This window comes from Opisthocomus hoazin, chromosome 12, assembly GCF_030867145.1.
Source record: "Opisthocomus hoazin isolate bOpiHoa1 chromosome 12, bOpiHoa1.hap1, whole genome shotgun sequence".
NCBI classification, from domain to species: Eukaryota; Metazoa; Chordata; class Aves; order Opisthocomiformes; family Opisthocomidae; genus Opisthocomus; species Opisthocomus hoazin.
Window position 1 is genome coordinate 6801884 of NC_134425.1, and position 19324 is coordinate 6821207.

The 19324-nt window shown below is 38.1% G+C and overlaps 1 protein-coding gene across 2 annotated transcripts in view; it reads right to left on the reverse strand.

The window, feature by feature from the left end:
* The window catches only part of CDH13 (cadherin 13), a 518767-nt gene that overhangs the window by 88544 nt on the left and 410899 nt on the right, over positions 1-19324 (reverse strand). For both annotated transcript variants that reach the window (XM_009945345.2, XM_075433867.1), the window contains exon 8: positions 9372-9512. In XM_009945345.2, the coding sequence (XP_009943647.1) occupies positions 9372-9512 (141 nt within the window). The remainder of the gene's footprint in view (positions 1-9371; positions 9513-19324) is intronic.

Below are 19324 nucleotides of genomic sequence, written 5' to 3' on the forward strand. Positions count from 1 at the left end.
AGTGTTGAAGGTGGAACTCCTTGGACAGTGACAACATGCTATAAAACATTCATGGAGAAGAGCAAATTTAAAGGGAATTTCCATGGAGTGCTCCAGCAGCACCTTCAGAGGAAAAAAAATTTCTCATGCAAAAGACTCAAATTTTAAAGTTTACATTGAAACGGAGATCTCTAGAAAGCACTCCTACTTTGAGTTGAAGGCAGCAGCAAAATTCCAGCTGAAGAGAAAAAGTTTAACTGGAAAATCACATAGCCATTCCTAGCAATGACTGCTAATAACTATGTTTATACATCTTCCCTGAATAAGTGGTCCAAGACTAGGTCTGAAGACATTACATTATCTTTGTTTAGCTTGTGCTTCTCTCAAGAGCCTTTATTTGAGCTTTCCTTCCTCTTTAATTTCTACTATCCGGTTACTTACCCAAACATATTTGTGCTCAATGTAATCAAAAGTTTTAGCATCACTGTTTGCTTTGTAATTCAGACCTTAGTATCTATGGTGAAGTTCACACTTCATAGACCACATTGAGGAAGCATATTAACCTTCACTTCTTGCAGAAGAGAGCAATAAATTGTGGGTTTATGGCTTTTTTGTTGTTCACAGTGTTTGGATATTTGCTGTTAGCAGAAGCAGATGGAAGAAGTCTTCAGAGGATAGTCAGCATTCGAATGGTTTTGTGGTGAGAATTTACCAGCTGCATTGAGAATTGCTGTTATTACCACCGGGTTGCTGCTGACCTTCCAAGCATAGCCAAAGGGTTACAAAAGGCAAGGACTCACACAGAAGTTTGCATCAGGACTGCTCAGATTATCTGATCATAACAAATCAAGGAAACTAAACAAAGGTCAAGAAAGCAACACAGAAAATGAGAAAAGAGAAAAGGACTGGCAAAAATACAAGTTTACTATGTCAGCTGACTTGGAGAGCAAGAACGCTTGGAAAAAATCAGTTCTGGAGAAGCAGTGAAGTGCCTGTGTGTTCGACCCCACTGTTTGAATGATCACTTCTATTCATAGAACCTTTCCTGTACTTACACAAGTGTTTCTCAGTGGCTTTCAGATTGTAAAGCAGGCACTCATTGTTTTATGTACTACTGAAATGTGTTTATCTGGAGATTAAATAGACAACTTCATGTATTTCGTGACCTTGGTGGAGAGAAACAAAGCAATGAACTCACCTCTCACAAGCAAAGATAAATGTAGAAGTCTGCTGCCTACTGCTATGCAGTGTATCCAGCTCTAATTATGCGATAAGTGGATGGACTCAGTGTTAAACATATTTTGCAAAAGTTCTTGAACAAAGTGCTTACACTGGTTATGCAGATAGCTTGCTGAAAGCCACATGAATACAAATTATTATGCACACAGTATGAATCTGGATGAGTACAGGAAACACCAGTCTTCCAAACCCTGTGTTTTGCTGAACAGTCCTCCGTCAACGCACAGAATGAGCGTATTTGTTTTTCCTTCTCTCTCTAAAATTATTCCCTTCTTACTGTTAATGCTACAGCAGAGTATTTGTTTTTAAGGTCATTGGCAATTCAATCCTGAGTGGTGCTGAGTATTTCTCATCACAAGAAACCTCAAACCACCTAATTCTGATAAGAACTGACACACAATATTGAAGAAGAAGAAAAAAATAACAAAATGGTAATTTAATTATCCAGATAGCCAGATTGTTTAAATAAGTCTTCCAGATGTCCTTCGTGTGGTGCCACCACAACACAACTCAGAAATATTAACAAAGTTTTCGTGATCACAGGCATCCAAGTTATTTGAAAGTGATTAGGTTTAGAAGACACAGAGATATTTGGGATCCAAATTGCACTGAGATTCAAAGCAATCTATGCTCCTAAAAGCAGCTTTTTAAACTCCAGTGGGAATTAGATGTCTTTACACCTATTTTTAAATTCCAATAAGCTCTTCTTTATCTGACATGTAAAATTTTTTCAGAAAAAAGAAAAGAGGTCTAAATGCCTATTTTATTTAGATACTTCGATTCCTAAACCACTTCTGTGATCTTGAAAATCTATTCTGCAGCTCATGACAACTCAGAAAATTCTGAATGCCCTGGATTTGGGCACAGCTGAGAGTAGTGACCAACTATTAACCATGAAGAAATGGTACAGTTAACAGAACTTTACTTCAAATTTCAAATATTGTGTTATTTTTGCAGTGAGAACAGAATGCTCACAGTCTTCATTTAGAAAACAAAATATTTATCATTATTTGGATGCTGGTTTCCTTTCGCATGGATTTAACAAGTAGCTCTCCTTTTGACTAATAGATACTCTCTAAATTAAATGAATAGATATTTTGCTAATGGACTCTAGTAGAAACATATATACATATACAGCTACATCTTTGCCTCAGCTTAAACATGAAAGAACATGAGTCAGTTATGGGACAACTTGATCTCTTCTGTTTTCACCAAAACATATAGGTTAATATTTGTGTGAAAAAAGTATCGCAGGTTTAACACAGGAGTAATTTCTTTATTTTAAGAAAAAGACAATATATCCTGAATTGCAAAGTTGTCTTCATGCATGCTCCTGACTAAACAAGAATAAAATGGATATTAAAGGCAAAATTTGTGCTCCATATCTATGAGGATAACAGAAGATATAATGATTTTAAGTTCTAGCAAAGGCAATTCAGATCAGGTTATGCAGAAATTTTCATTGTTAAGATTTGTTCAGGAACAGACTGAGAAGCATTTTGATCTTTGGATGTTTTAAGAACAGGTGAGACAGATATCTTACAAGGATGACACAGAAATAGCAATGCTGCTTTGATCGCATTTCCTCTGTTTTCCATGACCAGATAAATTCTCTTTGAATTCTGCCTTTCACATGCAAAAAATATACCAGGTAACATCTTTCATTTGTTTTCAAGGAGGCTTTTGGGCACCTGGACCTTCAGATATGTCAAGCATATTAGTGAACTGCTTACAAGAGTATGAAGGAAGTAAAGCCAAGTGAAAAGGTCAGTGCAAATATTTATCTAGTGTAGGGGGTTTCTGAAGGGTAAGATAGGCTTCAGGAGCCTTGCTAGCTGTATTTACAGCTCTAGAAAAAATAAATATGGGCAAAGAGCTCATCTCAGATGATCCCCAGCCATCATGAAGCTGTTCTTTATGCCAACATTTACTAACAGCTGTTGAGGCTTTTTCCTGCTCTGCCGAGTTTCTGCATGAATTTTGCTTTCTCTGCATGTAAATTGCCTCACAGTCCAAAAACAGGAGCTAAATGGAAATTCCAACATGTATTTTGTTCATGTGGTTTTGCTAAAATGATTTTATCCATTCCACAATGATATTTCTCATGGCAAAGCAGTACTGGAGACAGTTTGCTCCAATTTGAACAGGCTGCTAGAATTTAAGACTGGTTCACATAAGATTTAGGCCACAGTACAGCTCTATTTCTTAACTGTTATCCTGGCAACAGCTTCTTATCTTTTCAGATCTTCTTACTGCTGCTCAAGTACCTCAGCTGAGTCGTCTGGCCTTCCAACACCCAGCATGTGAGAATGGTACGTGAAATGGGAAAAAGCCAACTCCGCTTGTTCCCACCATCTTGCTGAGCCACGCTGGCAGCTCCTGCTGGTCTTTGTCTCTGCTCAGTCTGGTTTACACACTGACTTCCCTCCCAGCAGGAAAGTGAAAGAGGGCTGGTACCCTGGCCACGCTCGTGAACTGTGTGCTAGTCAAAGGACAGCACTCTTCTGCTCCATTTTGTACACAGCTATGGTCCTCACTAGTGATTTCTCCAAATCAGATGTAAGGGTCTAGAGGAGGGAGTTGCAGAGGTGCAGGGGAATTATCTACCATTAACAGAATTGTTAGTGTCCAAAGGTAGGGTTCAGCTCGCTAGCAAGACCCACAGAGAAAGGAGTAAGATTAAGTAGGAGTCCCAAAGGGCAACACTGTCCCTGTAAGACAAGATAAGAAGGACCAGGGTTGACTTTCAGATCACAGAAGCAGGGGAGGTGAGGTTCATTGTTATTTTTAAAAGTGCAAACTGAATGAACAGATCTGGTCTGTGTGGGTAAAGTATGTCTAGCATGGAAAATAACAATATCTCATCTAGGAGAAACTTTTGTAGAAGAAGTATGGAAAAGAGAGCCAGGATGAACCTTAAAAGTGCTTTTACCTCAGTATTTGGTGCTCAATGTGATTTAGCCAAAACCAGGAATCAAAGATAGGGAGTTTCAAAGCTACAAGCATGTTTCTCAAAAGCCTGACCTGAATAATACATCTGTCCAGATGGTGCTCTCATATCCTCTTTGAACCATGAGCAGACGGAGATACATATTGTACTCCAGGGGCTGTTTTACCCCAGTGGGTAGCACAACTGAACCAGAATACGGTGCTGGAAGTCATCATAAATCATGGTGACAAGCAACCTATCCACTCACAGGTCTCTATAGGAATAAATGAATCATTTATTAAAGCACACATTAGTCATTTATTATTCTTTTATAAACCATTTATCAGTAGGTATTCAAAATGTGCGCAAATCATATTTTTCACTTAAGACTCTTAGCACTAGTATATCTCAAATTTCACTGTGGTGATGTTTTGTCAAATTACACAAATTTTATTCTGTTCACAGGAGGAAAGGTTCTTTATTTAACCAGAAAATTCAGTTCTAAGATCTAAAATACGAAAAAAAATTTTTCCAAATCTTACTCTCCTGATGTGACAGAATTATTTCTATTATACATTACTCTGTCCCAGAAATGGATGAAGTTGAAGGTGAAGATCGAAGTGGCACAAAGAACTGTCCCAAGAATGAGACTGTTCCTCGGCCAACTTAAGTCTCTCTTTCTTATGAGCAAGTGACAGCACTCTGACTAATCCCACTACTTTTCAGTGTATGACTACGGATGCGCTGCTGTCCCAAATCTGTGGTGAAGGACAGATGTGAGAATTAGGTGGACTGCATATACTCTGCATTCAGCAATGGTATAAGACCAGAAATACGATTCGTTGTACTATTTTTTTGAAGGGGGAAGAATAGACATGAAGGGGTGAAATCCATATTGTTGTCATGTTAAAACTATGTTTTTCCTCCACTCGGTCTTAGGGAAGATCTGGGCAGAGCCATGCCTACAGGAACAGATTCAAGAGAAGTATTTGCGAGCTTGTGGCTTCTAGCAGAGGCCACATTGCTAGTTTTTCATCACACTTCAACCACAGTGACATTAACTGTAGTCTAAAATCACTGTTTTGCAGGCATACAACACTGCAGTGGTCTGTCACTGGTTGTTAAACTGATACAAGAAAATAATTCTCATTTTTCTTAATATGTTAGGTATAAAATTAGCATTCACTCAATCGAATTCACTCCCACACAGTTTGCATATCCTGCAACACACAAACCAGGTATCAGATTTTCCAGAATTATCAATTCCTGCTCCTTGCCATGCTTTATTTCTTAGTTTCACATAAGTCATCCCTTGCTGCTGAACAAAGGTTGAGCCGAAGCCCTTAACTTGCTGGCAAGGAAATGCAAAATTGCTCTTCTTGATACAAAATACATGTTGTATTCAGTAATAATTCACAAAATTAATTTAAAAACTCTTTCTTATCATAAAAATAGTGTTGTAAATTTTAAAAACTTCCTTAAAAAGAGGTCACTAACTTTACAAGTGTCTTTATTTTCATTCTCTATAATATAAATCTGGCACAATATCCTGGCCATTGTGACCTTTTGGAAGGTAGGCCTTGTTACCTCACCAGGGATTTTTGGAGGAGCTCTTAAAACATTGCTCTTTTAGGCTTTACAGATGAAATAATTCAAATCCCTGGAGGGAACAGGGTACTGTTTTCATGCCTGAATGGATTTTTGCACTGCTCAGAGCCTATTACGAACAGTAAGGGTAAGTATATATGTGAAATAGAACAAGGCCGACATTTTGGAGGTGTGTAGAGTGATGGTGCAGTAACAAAATAATTAACTGGGCTGATTCCCACAAAGCAGTGCCTCATACATTAACCCATCAAAGTACTTGACACATAATCTCAAGGGCTTTAACTATTCCTCTGAAGTTAATGGAAGTGCCATGCTGGATTGACAGCCAGGTTTGCTCAGCTTTTTCTGTAATTATGCCCTCACGCACCATCAATGAATTTTTCCCTAAGTATGAAGGCCACAACTGCATCAGAATAGCACAGGTGTGGTAGGCAGGGGGAAAAAATAGCAGATGGAAGAACAGGTTCACGAGACAAATACCTTCTCCTCCAGCAAAATCTACATAAACTCAGCAGAGGCTACTGCAAAACTGCGTGTAGCAACAAAGGAGCATTTAGACCTGTCTGAAAACATCAGATAAAGCCCACTAATGAGCATTTTTAATAGCTGTGTAAGGACCTGACTTCCAAGGAATAAATATAGTAAGTAGAAGTACACAGAAGTGTGTGATTGTTTAGGGGTAGATCCACAAATTTTTTTCAGGAGAAAAGAAGAGGAAGAGATTCATCAGGTGTCAAAAGATAAAACTCATCTTCAATGGACAGAGACATGCTCACACATGGCTGAGATTGCCTTGCACTGAGGACTCAAAGAAATATCTGTTAACACATATAAGACTTCTTGGAAATAGAAATATATAGAAATATAGAAATTTTCAACTTTGGAGAAAGCGATGAAAAAACCATTAAACTTCTGTCTTGGCATTAGTATTATTGAAATCATAGATATCTGAATTGATATATACAACAGTGCTTTCTACATTCTACAAAACACCATTTAGGGCATAGTCTGGGGTACCCAGCGTCGTACTTATACATTGTCCAAGCTTCTGAACCAACCCAGCTCTCGTAACATCATTGGCTTTCACTGTGTCAGACCAAAAAAAATTAATTTGGCCCCTGTCTTTACAGATGAAGAGAACGCATTGAAAATTTGGCTTAATCGAGCTACAGCAACAGCATATGACAAATAAATGCAGAACTCTTTTAGGTAAAAACTATACTATCAGATGAGAACACAGGCCAGTAAATAAGCATCTGTTTAACACAAGGGAAAAAGGCATTGAGGGAAAGTATCTTTAAAGAGAAGGAATATAGCTAGGAAAGCATGTCAATACCATAAGAAGCCAATCATAAAGCAGCCAGTCTCGAAGTAAATGAAAGAAGATGCACTCTGAAATCAAACCTTCAGATTTACTGAATCTGAGCTGTCTACTTCAAAAGTTATCTTGTAGAATAGGTCTTTTCTTTCAAGTCTTCTTCAAACCAATAGTATTGCAGCATGTGACATGCAACTGGTATTAAAATACAATAATTAAGTACTTGAAGTGTTAAGCCAAATGAAGTGGCATTAGCTCTATTAACAGACGCTCTCCCCCCTCTTACACTAGTTATTTTAAACAAAGCATATGTTTCTAAAGGGTACTGACTCCGAACGTCTAAAGACTGAATTTTCTTGCCTTATTCATGGAATAAGAATATCACTTAGCAAGGCAGAGGGAAGATTTCTGAGGTCATTTACACATCTAAAGAGTGAAAGGTTCAAAATCATGTCACAATGTACTGAAAAAAAAAAGAGATGTCTTTATAGGAAAACTTATATTTCATATAAAGTGCAAGAAAAAACATTTAAGACTGGACTTTTCAAAGAAAGCTACGTAATGCTGTCCCTTCACACTTGTTATTTTATTTCTGTTCTGAAACCACCAGACTTTCAAGGGTATAGAGTACATTTCCAAATTTCCACAGAAATAGACACTAACAGTACATTTGGGGATAAGCAGGCACAAAAGTTTTTAACATGCTTGCCCAAACTACCAGAAAAAACTATTAAGTCAAACAGGAAATATAATTATAAAAAGATTTCTTCAGAAAAAGAAATCTCAAAGTTTTGAAATTCAAGTAGTTAGGAGTCTGGATGACACGAATAGCTATCTCTATTAATACAATTACTTCCTATTTCTAAACACATCGAGTTGTCCTCTTACATTGTAATATCCCACAGGGATAAAATAACGCAATATTTTAAACATATTTTAACTATTGATTGTCAGGAAATAGCTTTCAGACCATTAAAAGCCTGACCTAAAGGGTAGTTTTAAGGGAATTGGTAGTTTGATCAAAGTCACCTAATTGTCACCTATGTACTTGAAAGGTTTGGATCAGACTCTGCATGGTACTTTTTAGGTGACAGAAATGCTCTTGCCAAAGCATTTTACGGAAGTAATTATAGCTATTGTCACTGATTAGTAAAAAACAATATTCCCATTGGCAAAATTGTCATTCTTTCTTATTTCTTTTTCCTGTTTTTTAAAAACCGTCTCAACCCTCTTAAAATCTGGTTATCCAGTTTGTATTTATAAAATAAATAATTATTCAAGTAAAATTGCAGTAATTTGCTTCAAAATAATCTGTTGTCAAATCGTTAAAATTAGGCCAGAAAAGAAAATTTAAAAAAAGTAAAAACATACCCTAAGGAGAAACCCAAGACTTTTATAGCAACATGCTTTCCTTTTCTTGTTCTAAAATTGCCTTAAAATCAGCATCCCTCATGCTTCTCATCTTTTGGGAATATTCCTTAAAATCTGCAAAGCCTCAGGAAACTTTTACAACAAAATCCAAACCAGCTGTTATTAGGTAAAACTTTTGACACTCTCTAATTCTCTGCAGATACCAGAGGGGGAGAAAAAAATAAATCAGACCAATAATAAATGTAGGGAAGGGAGCTGTGCAAGAAGGGCAGAAAATTTGGTAGATGTTTTGCCTGAAACCAGAAACGTTGCTGTAGCACTATTGCACCCTCCTGAAGGCAGTGAATATCTTTTGTTTTGGTTTGGGGTTTTTTTTCAGACTTTTCATCATTCTTCAGTGGAATTCAACTTGCAGGGAAAAAAACTTTCCTTGCAAATTCCACCTGCAGGTTAAATTTACAGCTTTTAGGACTAGAGCTTTCATTACAGACCTCTCAACACTAGCTGTCTCACGGGTGAAGTACTGATGCTGGGACAAAATGTGTGGCTTTCATCTATGTTTTGGAGCACCAAAAGCCCTAAGCTAGAACTTAGGCAGGAGGGAATTGTCTATTTTCCTCCATAGGAGCAAAAGGAGAAAGTTACCACTAGAAAACTTATTTTACAGGTTTTCATCCTGCTAACCAACCTCTGAATGATATCACTCGAGATAAATTTTTACCTTGTAGTTGCATTTTGCTTTGGAAATGATGCATAGAAATTTGTTAACGTAAAAGAAGAAAAGACCAGCTTCAGGAAAGTCTGTTACATTGAGCTAAAAAGATGTCTTTAAGTATTTTCTTCCATTAAGGAACATTTTTATATTTAGAAATACGCTAATTACAATTTCATGAAGCATTTTGTAGAACACAGATGGCAAATTCTTACCTCCTTCTTGGTAAACTCTGGTGGATGGTCATTTTTGTCATCAATAAGAATAGTGGCTGTTGCTGTACCCGTTAGTCCCACATCAAGACCTCCCATATCCTTAGCTTCTATAACTAGCTCGTATTTTGGGGTTTCCATAGTCTGAAAAAATAACAGAAAAGGAAAGGTTAAAAAAAAAATTCCTACAACGTACTGTATACTAGTTTCATTGGCCTTAAAAGAAGAAATAAAAAAAAAATCTAAAATTTAATTTGGCCTGATAAAACAAAGCATAGTAATGGATCTGTTATCACTGTGTTTTACTCAAACACCACAGCTTTCTATGAGCTTCAGTTGCTACAATGGAAACCTTATTTGGAATACGGTACGAAGGAATACAGAAGAATATCAGTAATCTATCCTTTTATTTAAGGAGATTAGGAATGAGGAAAGAAATTAAAATATACCTGCTCTTTAAGAGTATGCGCTCACTTCAGTGCACCAATATTTAGCCGCTTGTTTCATCAGTATTATGACGGGTACATAATTAAATACTAATGTCACAATCTATATATAAATTCATTTTATTTTGTTAAATAACATTCACTCTGTGTATTAGCATTTAGAATAGTAATCTAAGTTTGCTTCACTGTAAGCAGCAAGAAAGCAGTTTCTCAAATTGGCTGCAACTGCCAGTTATTGTACAGAGCAAATGTGCATAACATTAACGATTTACATCTATAATAGCCGATTCCTACGTCATGGTTACTAATCTGACTGTCTACCTATTGTAGAACCAGACAGCAGAGGTCCATCACAAAACCCATCCTTAATTCCCCTCCCCGAAAGACAGCCATAACTCTGAAAAAAATTTTGTGGCCACTGCTCTGCAATAGGAATGTTAAAGCATTTCTAAGTTATTGATCTTGCACCAGCATGAAAGCACATCTGCTTGCAAGCTGGACAATGGGGTAGTAATACATCCCATCTAAGGGAGCTATTATCAGCATCAGAACCTGCTCCCATGGAACTCACAGAAAATTTTGACATGGATTTCACCGGAGACAAGACTGGGCACGTAATTAAAATTAATATTTTCTTCATTTGTATGGCTGCCTTATATGAAACCATCTGCCCAAGGACCATATGTGCTGCATCATCAATGGAGGACACAGATGGGAAAGTGCTGCAGTCACCTTTAAAACTATATGGTAAGAATATCATGTGTGCTCTGGAATGTTTTGTCAAACCTTCCTGGAAATATAAGTCTGGATCTCAGGGGCAAAGCAACATAATGATGCCTGAACAGGTGGGTAGGGCACTGCTGCTAGAGGGCTTTTTTAGCCCCATACCAGCTCTAACAGCCAACTGTGTTTACAAGAACCAAGGCTACGTGTCTTTGGCATCACTCATTCCATGTCCTTCATCTAACACTTTCCAAACAACTAACATGCAGGGAGACAAGGGGTGTGAAACTCCATATAGCAACACAGTGATCTTTGTCTACCACCTGCACACCGCCTTACAGAGCAGAATCAAGGAAGCTGAAGTAGGGCTGATCCCAATCCCATAGCAGAGAACACAGAATAGTCTGGATTGGAAGGGACCTTTAAAGGGCTCCAGAGCCAGACGCAGGACTCCTGGTGGGCTCTCACTAGAGCAGAGCAGAGGGGCAGAATCCCCTCCCTTGCCCTGCTGCCCACGCTGCTGGGGATGCAGCCCAGGATACGTTCGGCTTTCTGGACTGTGAGTGCACATTGATGGCTCATGTCCTGTTTTTCATCCACCAGTACCCCCATAATCCTTCTCCACAGGGCTGCTCTCAGTCCATTCATCCTCCAGCCTGTATCTCGCAGTTTAAAATTTTAAAAGACTTATTTCTCATCTCTAGCTTAGCAAAGCAACCTCTCAGGCCACACAATCTTCTCTGCAGCTAAGTAATTTGAAAGCATTCACTAAATAGAGCGTTTTGCATTATGCATTTTCCTGTGTACATCACACCACCTTTCTTGGAGCATGCACAAGAAGGAGATCCCAATTCCCTAGTACTTGGATCTTGAAGCATTTTTAGGTCATGAGACAAGCAACCTTACCAGTTGCTCATCAGATCAGCAATTTGAAGCAACATATTTGCATGTAAAATCAATGAGTCAAGCCAGAAGATATATTTAGCTCTAAAAACATATGGACTACTAGAAAATCAGATGTCTCTGCCACTTAGGGGATCCTAAGAAATACATTTCCTTAAGTCTTACAACATTATTGCATGAAATTAATCTCAGAAGGCAGCAAACCCAGAACAGGATTTTGATTTATAACATTAAATAAATATATGCAAAGAAATATTACTGACATGTCTCCAACACAAATTCAGATTACAGAGTGGAACAAATTTATAGAGCTTATATATTTATTTTCTAAAATGTTGTTCGTGTATTAAAATCTGCATGGAGCTTCTCTCCCCTCTCCTAGTTGCAACTTTTTCATTGTTTTGATTAGGAAGTTGTTGTTATTGTATGGAAAACTTGCAAAGCCATTTATCACTTCATGTTTATAAGCCTCTTTGCCCAGAAAGAGGCCCACTTTTACTCATAAATTGGCCTTTTTTTACTTTGAAAACTGCCCCTTTTTTTTATTGAAAGCAAGCACATTTATGCTAGAAATTGCGTATACTGCAGCAGAAATTTCTGACAGGAGTCTAATGTTTAAGCTTGCAACAGAATGTGAAAAACATTGAATTCTGAGTACTATTTCATATCATTATGAATACTTCACACCTTCCCTGCTATGCAGCACTTTCTAGTTCTGTCACCAAATATTTGCTTTGTTAGAGAAAGCAACTCCCAACAGATCCAAACCCAAGAGCAGAGGCATGTTCCTATCAGATGCTGTCTTTACGAGATTGCATGTAAAGGACTTTTTAGCATTTCTCATACTTCAAGCCCACTTAATTCAGGCACTAGTAGCAATTATTTGGATCTGTGTGATTTATGACTGGTAAATCCTGGGACCTGGGAGTGGGGATCTGTGGATGGAGCATGGGCCCCCGTGCTCTTACGAAGCCCACTCCCCAGCTGGTGACAGCGCAGAGGGCCAGGGTCTGTGCCGGGGCCATTCCCCAGGGCTGGGGCTGCAGTGCAAGCTGTCTCAGTGACTCCTTGGTCCTTTCCCTCTTCACAGGGCTCAGGCCTTTTCCCCCAGCACAGCCCCTCCCTGTGCTTGCTCCCATCTTGTGAGAAACGTGTGCTGCTGGAGGGGGGCAGCAGAGGAGAAAAGGAGCCTTCCTTCACCTTCTCCATCCCCGCTAAGCTCTGCTGGTTAGGGACAAATGCAGCACCCACTGTTGGTAGCTTTCTGGGACCCCACAGACTGTTGCCCCACCATGACATTGCCTGTCCCTCAATCCAGGCCTCCTGCTTCTCAAAGCAGCAATCTACCTCCTGAAACACACTCTTGCAAAAACAATCCAATTAATGCCATTCCGATAGTGAGATGCTAGCAATATAAATATGTAACAACCCTCCACAATTATTTTAATAAATGAACATTAAGTTGCTGTTTGTGTGGCTTATTATTTATCAACTGTGACTTTGTGGAGTGTAACACTGTCGAGAGGGTTTGTCTTTTTACAGCAGGAGAACCATTCCTTTCCCCATAAATTTTCACTCTAGTCATTTAGCCACGGCAGGGGTGACACTGGTAAATTGTTTGGCTCGCCAAGGAGGTGAGCTGTGTCTTAAGTGCTTTTCTTTGAAAGTCCGCCCACTGCCATTCCCCCCATTGTTTGCATTCTGATCAGATTTGACTCCCCTGCCACCTTAACACAACTGGCTCAGCACTCGTAAACAACGAGAAGCCAGAAAGGCACTTTTTCAGATTCCAGATTCTTGACGAAGCCAGCAGGATCTAATCACAATAGAGGGAATTAAACAGTTCCGTGCAGATACACACAGGTGGAGCATACCAAGGGTTACTTTTAGGTAGCGCTGAATGAAACCAGAGAATGATGGTTTTCTGCTGTGTTGTCATCTTTTAATATTTCCTACAGATACAATCAAAACCTATCAGTGACTTAAAAGAAGCAAGCCATGACTAGTATTTCACACCTCCAGCAGTAGCAGTCCAAGTCTTGGTACCGGCTATCGCTTGCAGGCTGTAAGCAACTCCTGTGCCATTTAAATTCAGCTGGAATTGGCAACATCTTCATTACAGTAGGACTCAAAATGTAAGATGGAGACAAGTGGAACTACTTGTATGATTACAAGAAAGGTTTAGGACCCGTAGGTGACCACTGGTATTTTCAAACATGTCCAAGTGCTGAATTTCCAGTTGTGTATATGGACTCTCAGAGCCTTGGTATGGCTAGAACAATGGACCCCCTCTCTGGAACTTCGGATGTCCAAAACACACACTTCGGATGTGTTTTAGATGTGTGACCAATATATCTCCCCTTGTTTATTTATCTGGTAAGGAAGTGCAATCACTCAGGAAGCTGACGTTTTCACTGAGGCCTGATTTTCTTCCATCTATCTTTAGACATTTAAATGAAGTGTCTACTTTTTGGACAATCAGTGCCATAGAGGAAAGGGCAGAAGCCATTTCTGTATTTGTCTGCACTGATGGTTTCAGGAGCTAGGTGCTCCCTAGTGTATGTATCTCGGTGCATGACTAAAGCTGGCTGAACATCTTAATGACTTGATAAAGATCACAAAAAGTAGCACCAAAGTAAGGAACAGAAATCATATTCTGACACTGTATAAAAGAAGCATATCCTACCAGTGAATAATTAATTGTTTATCTAGATTTGATGGCCCTAGTGACTTTACCTTTGGTTGTGGAAGGAGGCAGGAAAAAATCTAGTTTTCCTTAACTTCTGAAGTTCAAAAATATCAGTTAGTATTTATTTGAATCTAAAGAAAAGCAGAATAAGTAATGCAGATCCACCAGAAAGAAGCGCATGAGAATACTCTTGTAACAATGACTATTTTTTGCCATTGACACCTGAAGCAGTTATGACTAAATCTAACCTATTAAGTTGGCATATAGATCGCACATGTATTAAAAGCAGTTCATTCTGGCTGAAAATTGAAATCCTGGTCACTGTCAGAGTCAGTCAGATATAATGTAGCCTATTTCCTAAAATAATACTCTCTGTTTTTTCAATATAAATATCTAGTTATTTTCAGGAGATAATACATTTTCTGGAAGGACACACTATGGGGTATTTGGAAGTCCATTTGTGACGCTGAAGCTAAACTAAGAAGAATTTGTACCAAGGTTTAATGTTCTTTGTAACACGTGAAGATGGACTGGGTTCAGAATTTTAGGCTATTTTAGTCTTTTATTTAATCTGTAATTCAAAGATGTTTAAAGAGGAGTTCAACGTATTTTCTCACAGATCTTCACAACACTGTTTTTAGTACCACTATTTAAACTATATGTAAGGGGGTTGACAAAGAATCATTTTGGCAAAGGTAATTTTTCCCTTTTGCATTTATTCACATCATCAGTGTGCTACTCAACTTTGTGTATATTGTAGTTTCTCTTATAGTGAATTTTAGGAGCCTGCTAAGGATTTCAGGCTGTGAATCCCTGCCTCACATCAGCACCCAGCTAAAAGCTGCAGACAGGCACCAAAATCTGGAAAACAAGAGGACGTCAGAAACCATCTCTGCAGTGTTTCCTCCTGGGTGGGTGTCCCCCATGAGTGCCTTTAGTTAGGTCTTTGTCCACTGCTCTCCAGTCATTGTAAGACACCTATGAACAGTGTGTCCAGAAAAGGGCCAAGCCTTCATTTGGTGTTTCAGTGCTTCAGCCAAAAAAAACTCAGGAGAATGGAAATTCCCAAATTCATGTAAAGTACTCAGTTGCTAAGATCAAAACAAACACCGTACAGAATGTTCAAAACTCCTGCAAGGATTTTAAGTATCCTTTCAGACTATCTTAATGCTTATTACCAATAGGGAGTTTTTCTACTCTTTTGTGGATATTAGTATTTTCTGTAACAATGCAACAATGTCTCAAAGTTACTATTTATAATTCCGTTTGTAAATTACTCACTCATGCATAATACTATATCAGCAGTGTGTTATCATATCATAGTTGTTACTAATGCCTTTATAATATAATACTAACCAGAAATAAAAATTGTCGGGATTTAAATAATTTCAGTTCATGCAAAATAAATGCTTGTGTTCATTTAAGATTATAATTGCATATAGTATGCACTGAATATGTCCTATTAAGACATAATCAAAGTTCTTGTTGAGTAACAATCTCAACATTCAATCTAACATCGTTCCAGAGTATGCTGTCAGGCTTCTGACAAATGTAGAAAAAAATGAAGCAATGTGACTATTAACAGCTCTAACAGACATAATGCTTTTATAATTATAATATCAGCTTTTATTTTAAGTGCTAATTGCTGCTGGATAAAAAGGGCAATATACACAGAAGCTTTGCATTCAGAGCTTCAGTTACAGTTTGACAAATACAAAACCCAAAGCAAGTTTGTAACGTAAATCCTCTTTAGCTCACCAATTCCCGATTTTTTATATCACAAAGGAAGGTCTACTGTTTAATCACTGTAATAATGTACTTTCGTTAATATGAAAATCAATATCTATTTACTACCCACAGGACACATATCGGTTCATCGGTATATGTGGAAGCAAAAGGAAGACTAAATTTTCTTTTAGCAGTTGCTGTTAAAAAAAGGAAAGAAATTGCTCCAAAGCGCTTGATACAAACAGCTTTCCTGGCCAGAGATATTTGTTTCCCATCAAGAGGAAATCTGTAACTGTTTAATATATAGGATGTATAGGATCAAGACTTCAATTCATAATGCTGACATAACTTTAGGCCTGATATACATGGATACATTTACTACATTTTACATGGAAATACAGGAACTGTAGATGCATGTTTCTAATACTTTCTGTAAAATTATCAGTTCTGACTGAGAAGCAAATTTGGATTTAGAGTTGCCTTTGAATTTGTATCATTTTGGAGAAGGCTGCAAACCATGATCAGGTGACAAGCTTTTCTTCGAGAAGTACTAGAAATCTGCAGAGAAAAGCTATTTGTTTACTGCCCACTCAGTGTACAAACACGTGCATCTCAACTCTTATATACAAGCATGACAGTATTTGTGCAGATGTTAATTTCAGTTAAGGGAGCATCCTTACATTGATAATGTTATTAATAAGGAATTTCTCCTTCGGTAGAGATCACCAATTTCTAAGACAGAACAGTGATTAAAGCTCTGTTTATTCCAAGATATTTCCATTTCCATTTAAATTATTACTGTTAGTTAGGCTACTACCAAAAATAAACCCTGGGAAGAGAACAAATATTCAGTATTCTAAACAAAGTCCTTAACTATCACAAAAGGTATAACAGCATTGAAGTTAGTACCCCTACACTGATTTTTACCAGCCAAAGATATTTCCCTGACTTTAATTTGCTTGGAACAGAGTGGCATGTTGATCTGCAACAGCTACTCACTAGATGCGCGTGGTTTGGGGAACATTTTCTATGTCCACTATGCTAGAAGTATAGAGTACTATAATAAAGTTAAATAGCAATGGAGAAGAAGAATCACAATGTCCCAAGGAAAATACTTGTTCTCAAATGTCATTAAATCATACTTTTTGTTTTTTTAAACACAAGCTATGTTTCAGCTTTGCTTCTGGACTAATGCATGTAATTTCATTTTTTTTTTTCAGGAAAAAAAAAATCAGTTGCTCCTCATAATTAAACAGTATTGCAGAAACCTTTCATTCCAGTGTGAAAGCGTCAATTATTATGTAACTTCTCTTGCTGATTTTAGACCATTTAATCACTCTATTATTATTACTAGATACTCAGAGGTGTCAGGAATACAACTACTCCACTCATCCCACCTAAACCATCTGTCAACAGCAGACAATAGCCGTAGTGAGTGTCTACTCCCCAGTACTAGGTCTGAACAAAGAAAAGAGAGCTACATTATCGTCTATATGCAACTATAGGCCCTGATACACGCAAACATTCCCTTTGTGCTTACATGTCACTAAGACTGTTATTACTAGTATGACCTTCCAGAGATTGTCCTGAGTTTAAAGAACACGTATAATCATGCTTGCTAGATCCAAGTTCCTCCATGCTCTGGGTTGTACGGTAGTCCAACTCACTACGTCAAAGCTCGCTGGGGTTTGCCTACCCTCCTGCCACCTTTCAGGAGGTGAAGCATGCAGTTCAGAGGGAGCTGGGTTTGGAGGCTAAGGCAGCTGCAAGCTTCTTTTGGAGTTGCTACACACAAACCTAATTTGCCATGAAGCCTGCCCAGTTTGGAACATCCTTTCCATTGCCCATCATTCTCCACAGCTCTGACTTTTCACCAAGTGGCATGCTGCCCTAACACGTCCCCACGTGCTGCATATTCCTCATGCTAGCATCTCCCCTTTCACAGTGCTTGCACCAAAACGAACCCACAACCATTCTTTTATATGGAGTGCCTAGCATTCTGCTAGCCTGGTCCTTTAACATAGGACCAAAACATTGCTGTAACCATGTGCTTACATCTGTTCCTCAATGACTATATACCTGCCAATGTTTATATTCCAATTCTCAATGCTGGATAGAAACCACTATATGTTATTCGTATTAATAAACTGCACTCAGATAAAAACTGTTGATGGAGTGGGTTGCCCTGATGCTTAACACATTTGAAGCCTTAACATACTGAACACTGTAACAATGCTAATAAACAAAACCTTCCAAGGAGTTCTTCATTAAAATCACAACATATGGTCAGAAATGTTAATGGTCTGAGTGACGGGTGTAGGAACTGCCATTCTCCTCAGTCCTGATTAATACACTTGTAAGGGAATACAGAAAATACTATACATTCTGCCAATTTATGCTTAATTACTTTTACCAAGGTAACAGTTTGAATAGCGCATATCAAAAGAGCTTTGTCTCAAAACAAATTTGTGTCTGCACCAGCACACCCTGCTGAATGAGGGCAGGGCAGGTTCAGTTCTCCTGTCTGAGCAGGACATTCAGCCTGGTTGTCTTGACTGCTTCAGAAAGTACTAAACCTCAAGGTATCGTGAGTGCCCTGACAGCTACGAACTCCCTTCTGGATTACAGATATTTATTACAACAAAGCTTTTTTTTTCAAATCACTATGTTTCTGTAACAATCATCCATTCTGACAAATCAATATATTTCCATAAAAACTGTTCTCCTGTAATACCCAATCAGCTTTATCTGCAGTGTTAATTATATATTTCATTTTAACAGTCACAATTTGCAATTCAAATAATCTGCAGACCAGATGATATTTGCTGAAAAAATGTTCAAATAATTTTCAGCCATTAGCATTTTAGAGTCGTACAAGCTGTTTGCAGACTATTTGTGAAGAGAAAGAAGGGCAAAGTTGTTGCAATAAATTATTAGTTGCAAATTATCAAATCATTCTTAGTCCCTGACATAGGTAGAAATGAGTTTATTTAAATCCAAAAACATAAAAAGAGAGATAAGTTTCTCCAGCATAGTAACCTACCATTGTTATCAGCAGAGACAGCTTTTCAAATATCTCTATATTAAAATACCTCTGCCAAGAGAATTCCCTAACTATATGAAGGGCAAAAGTTGACATAATAAGGATCAGTACACAGAGGTGAGTGAAGGCGTTTTGCTGTATCTTCAAGAGAGAAAACAAATCACGAGCAAGCCCCAAAGTATTCAAGCCTGAAAAGATCCCCAACCTAGCATAAATCAGCACAGCTCCACTGAGTTTACATCGGCTACCCAAGTTTATTTACACATTATTAAGCTATAACTTACCATGTTTATGAATGAACATGCATATATGCTTTCATGCCACAACATAAGATGCCTGTGTCTCGTAAAACTGGCAGATTCCCATAGGTTTGCATTTAAAACAAAGCAAGCTAAGTGCAAGAGGCTGCCTTCCAAATGGCATC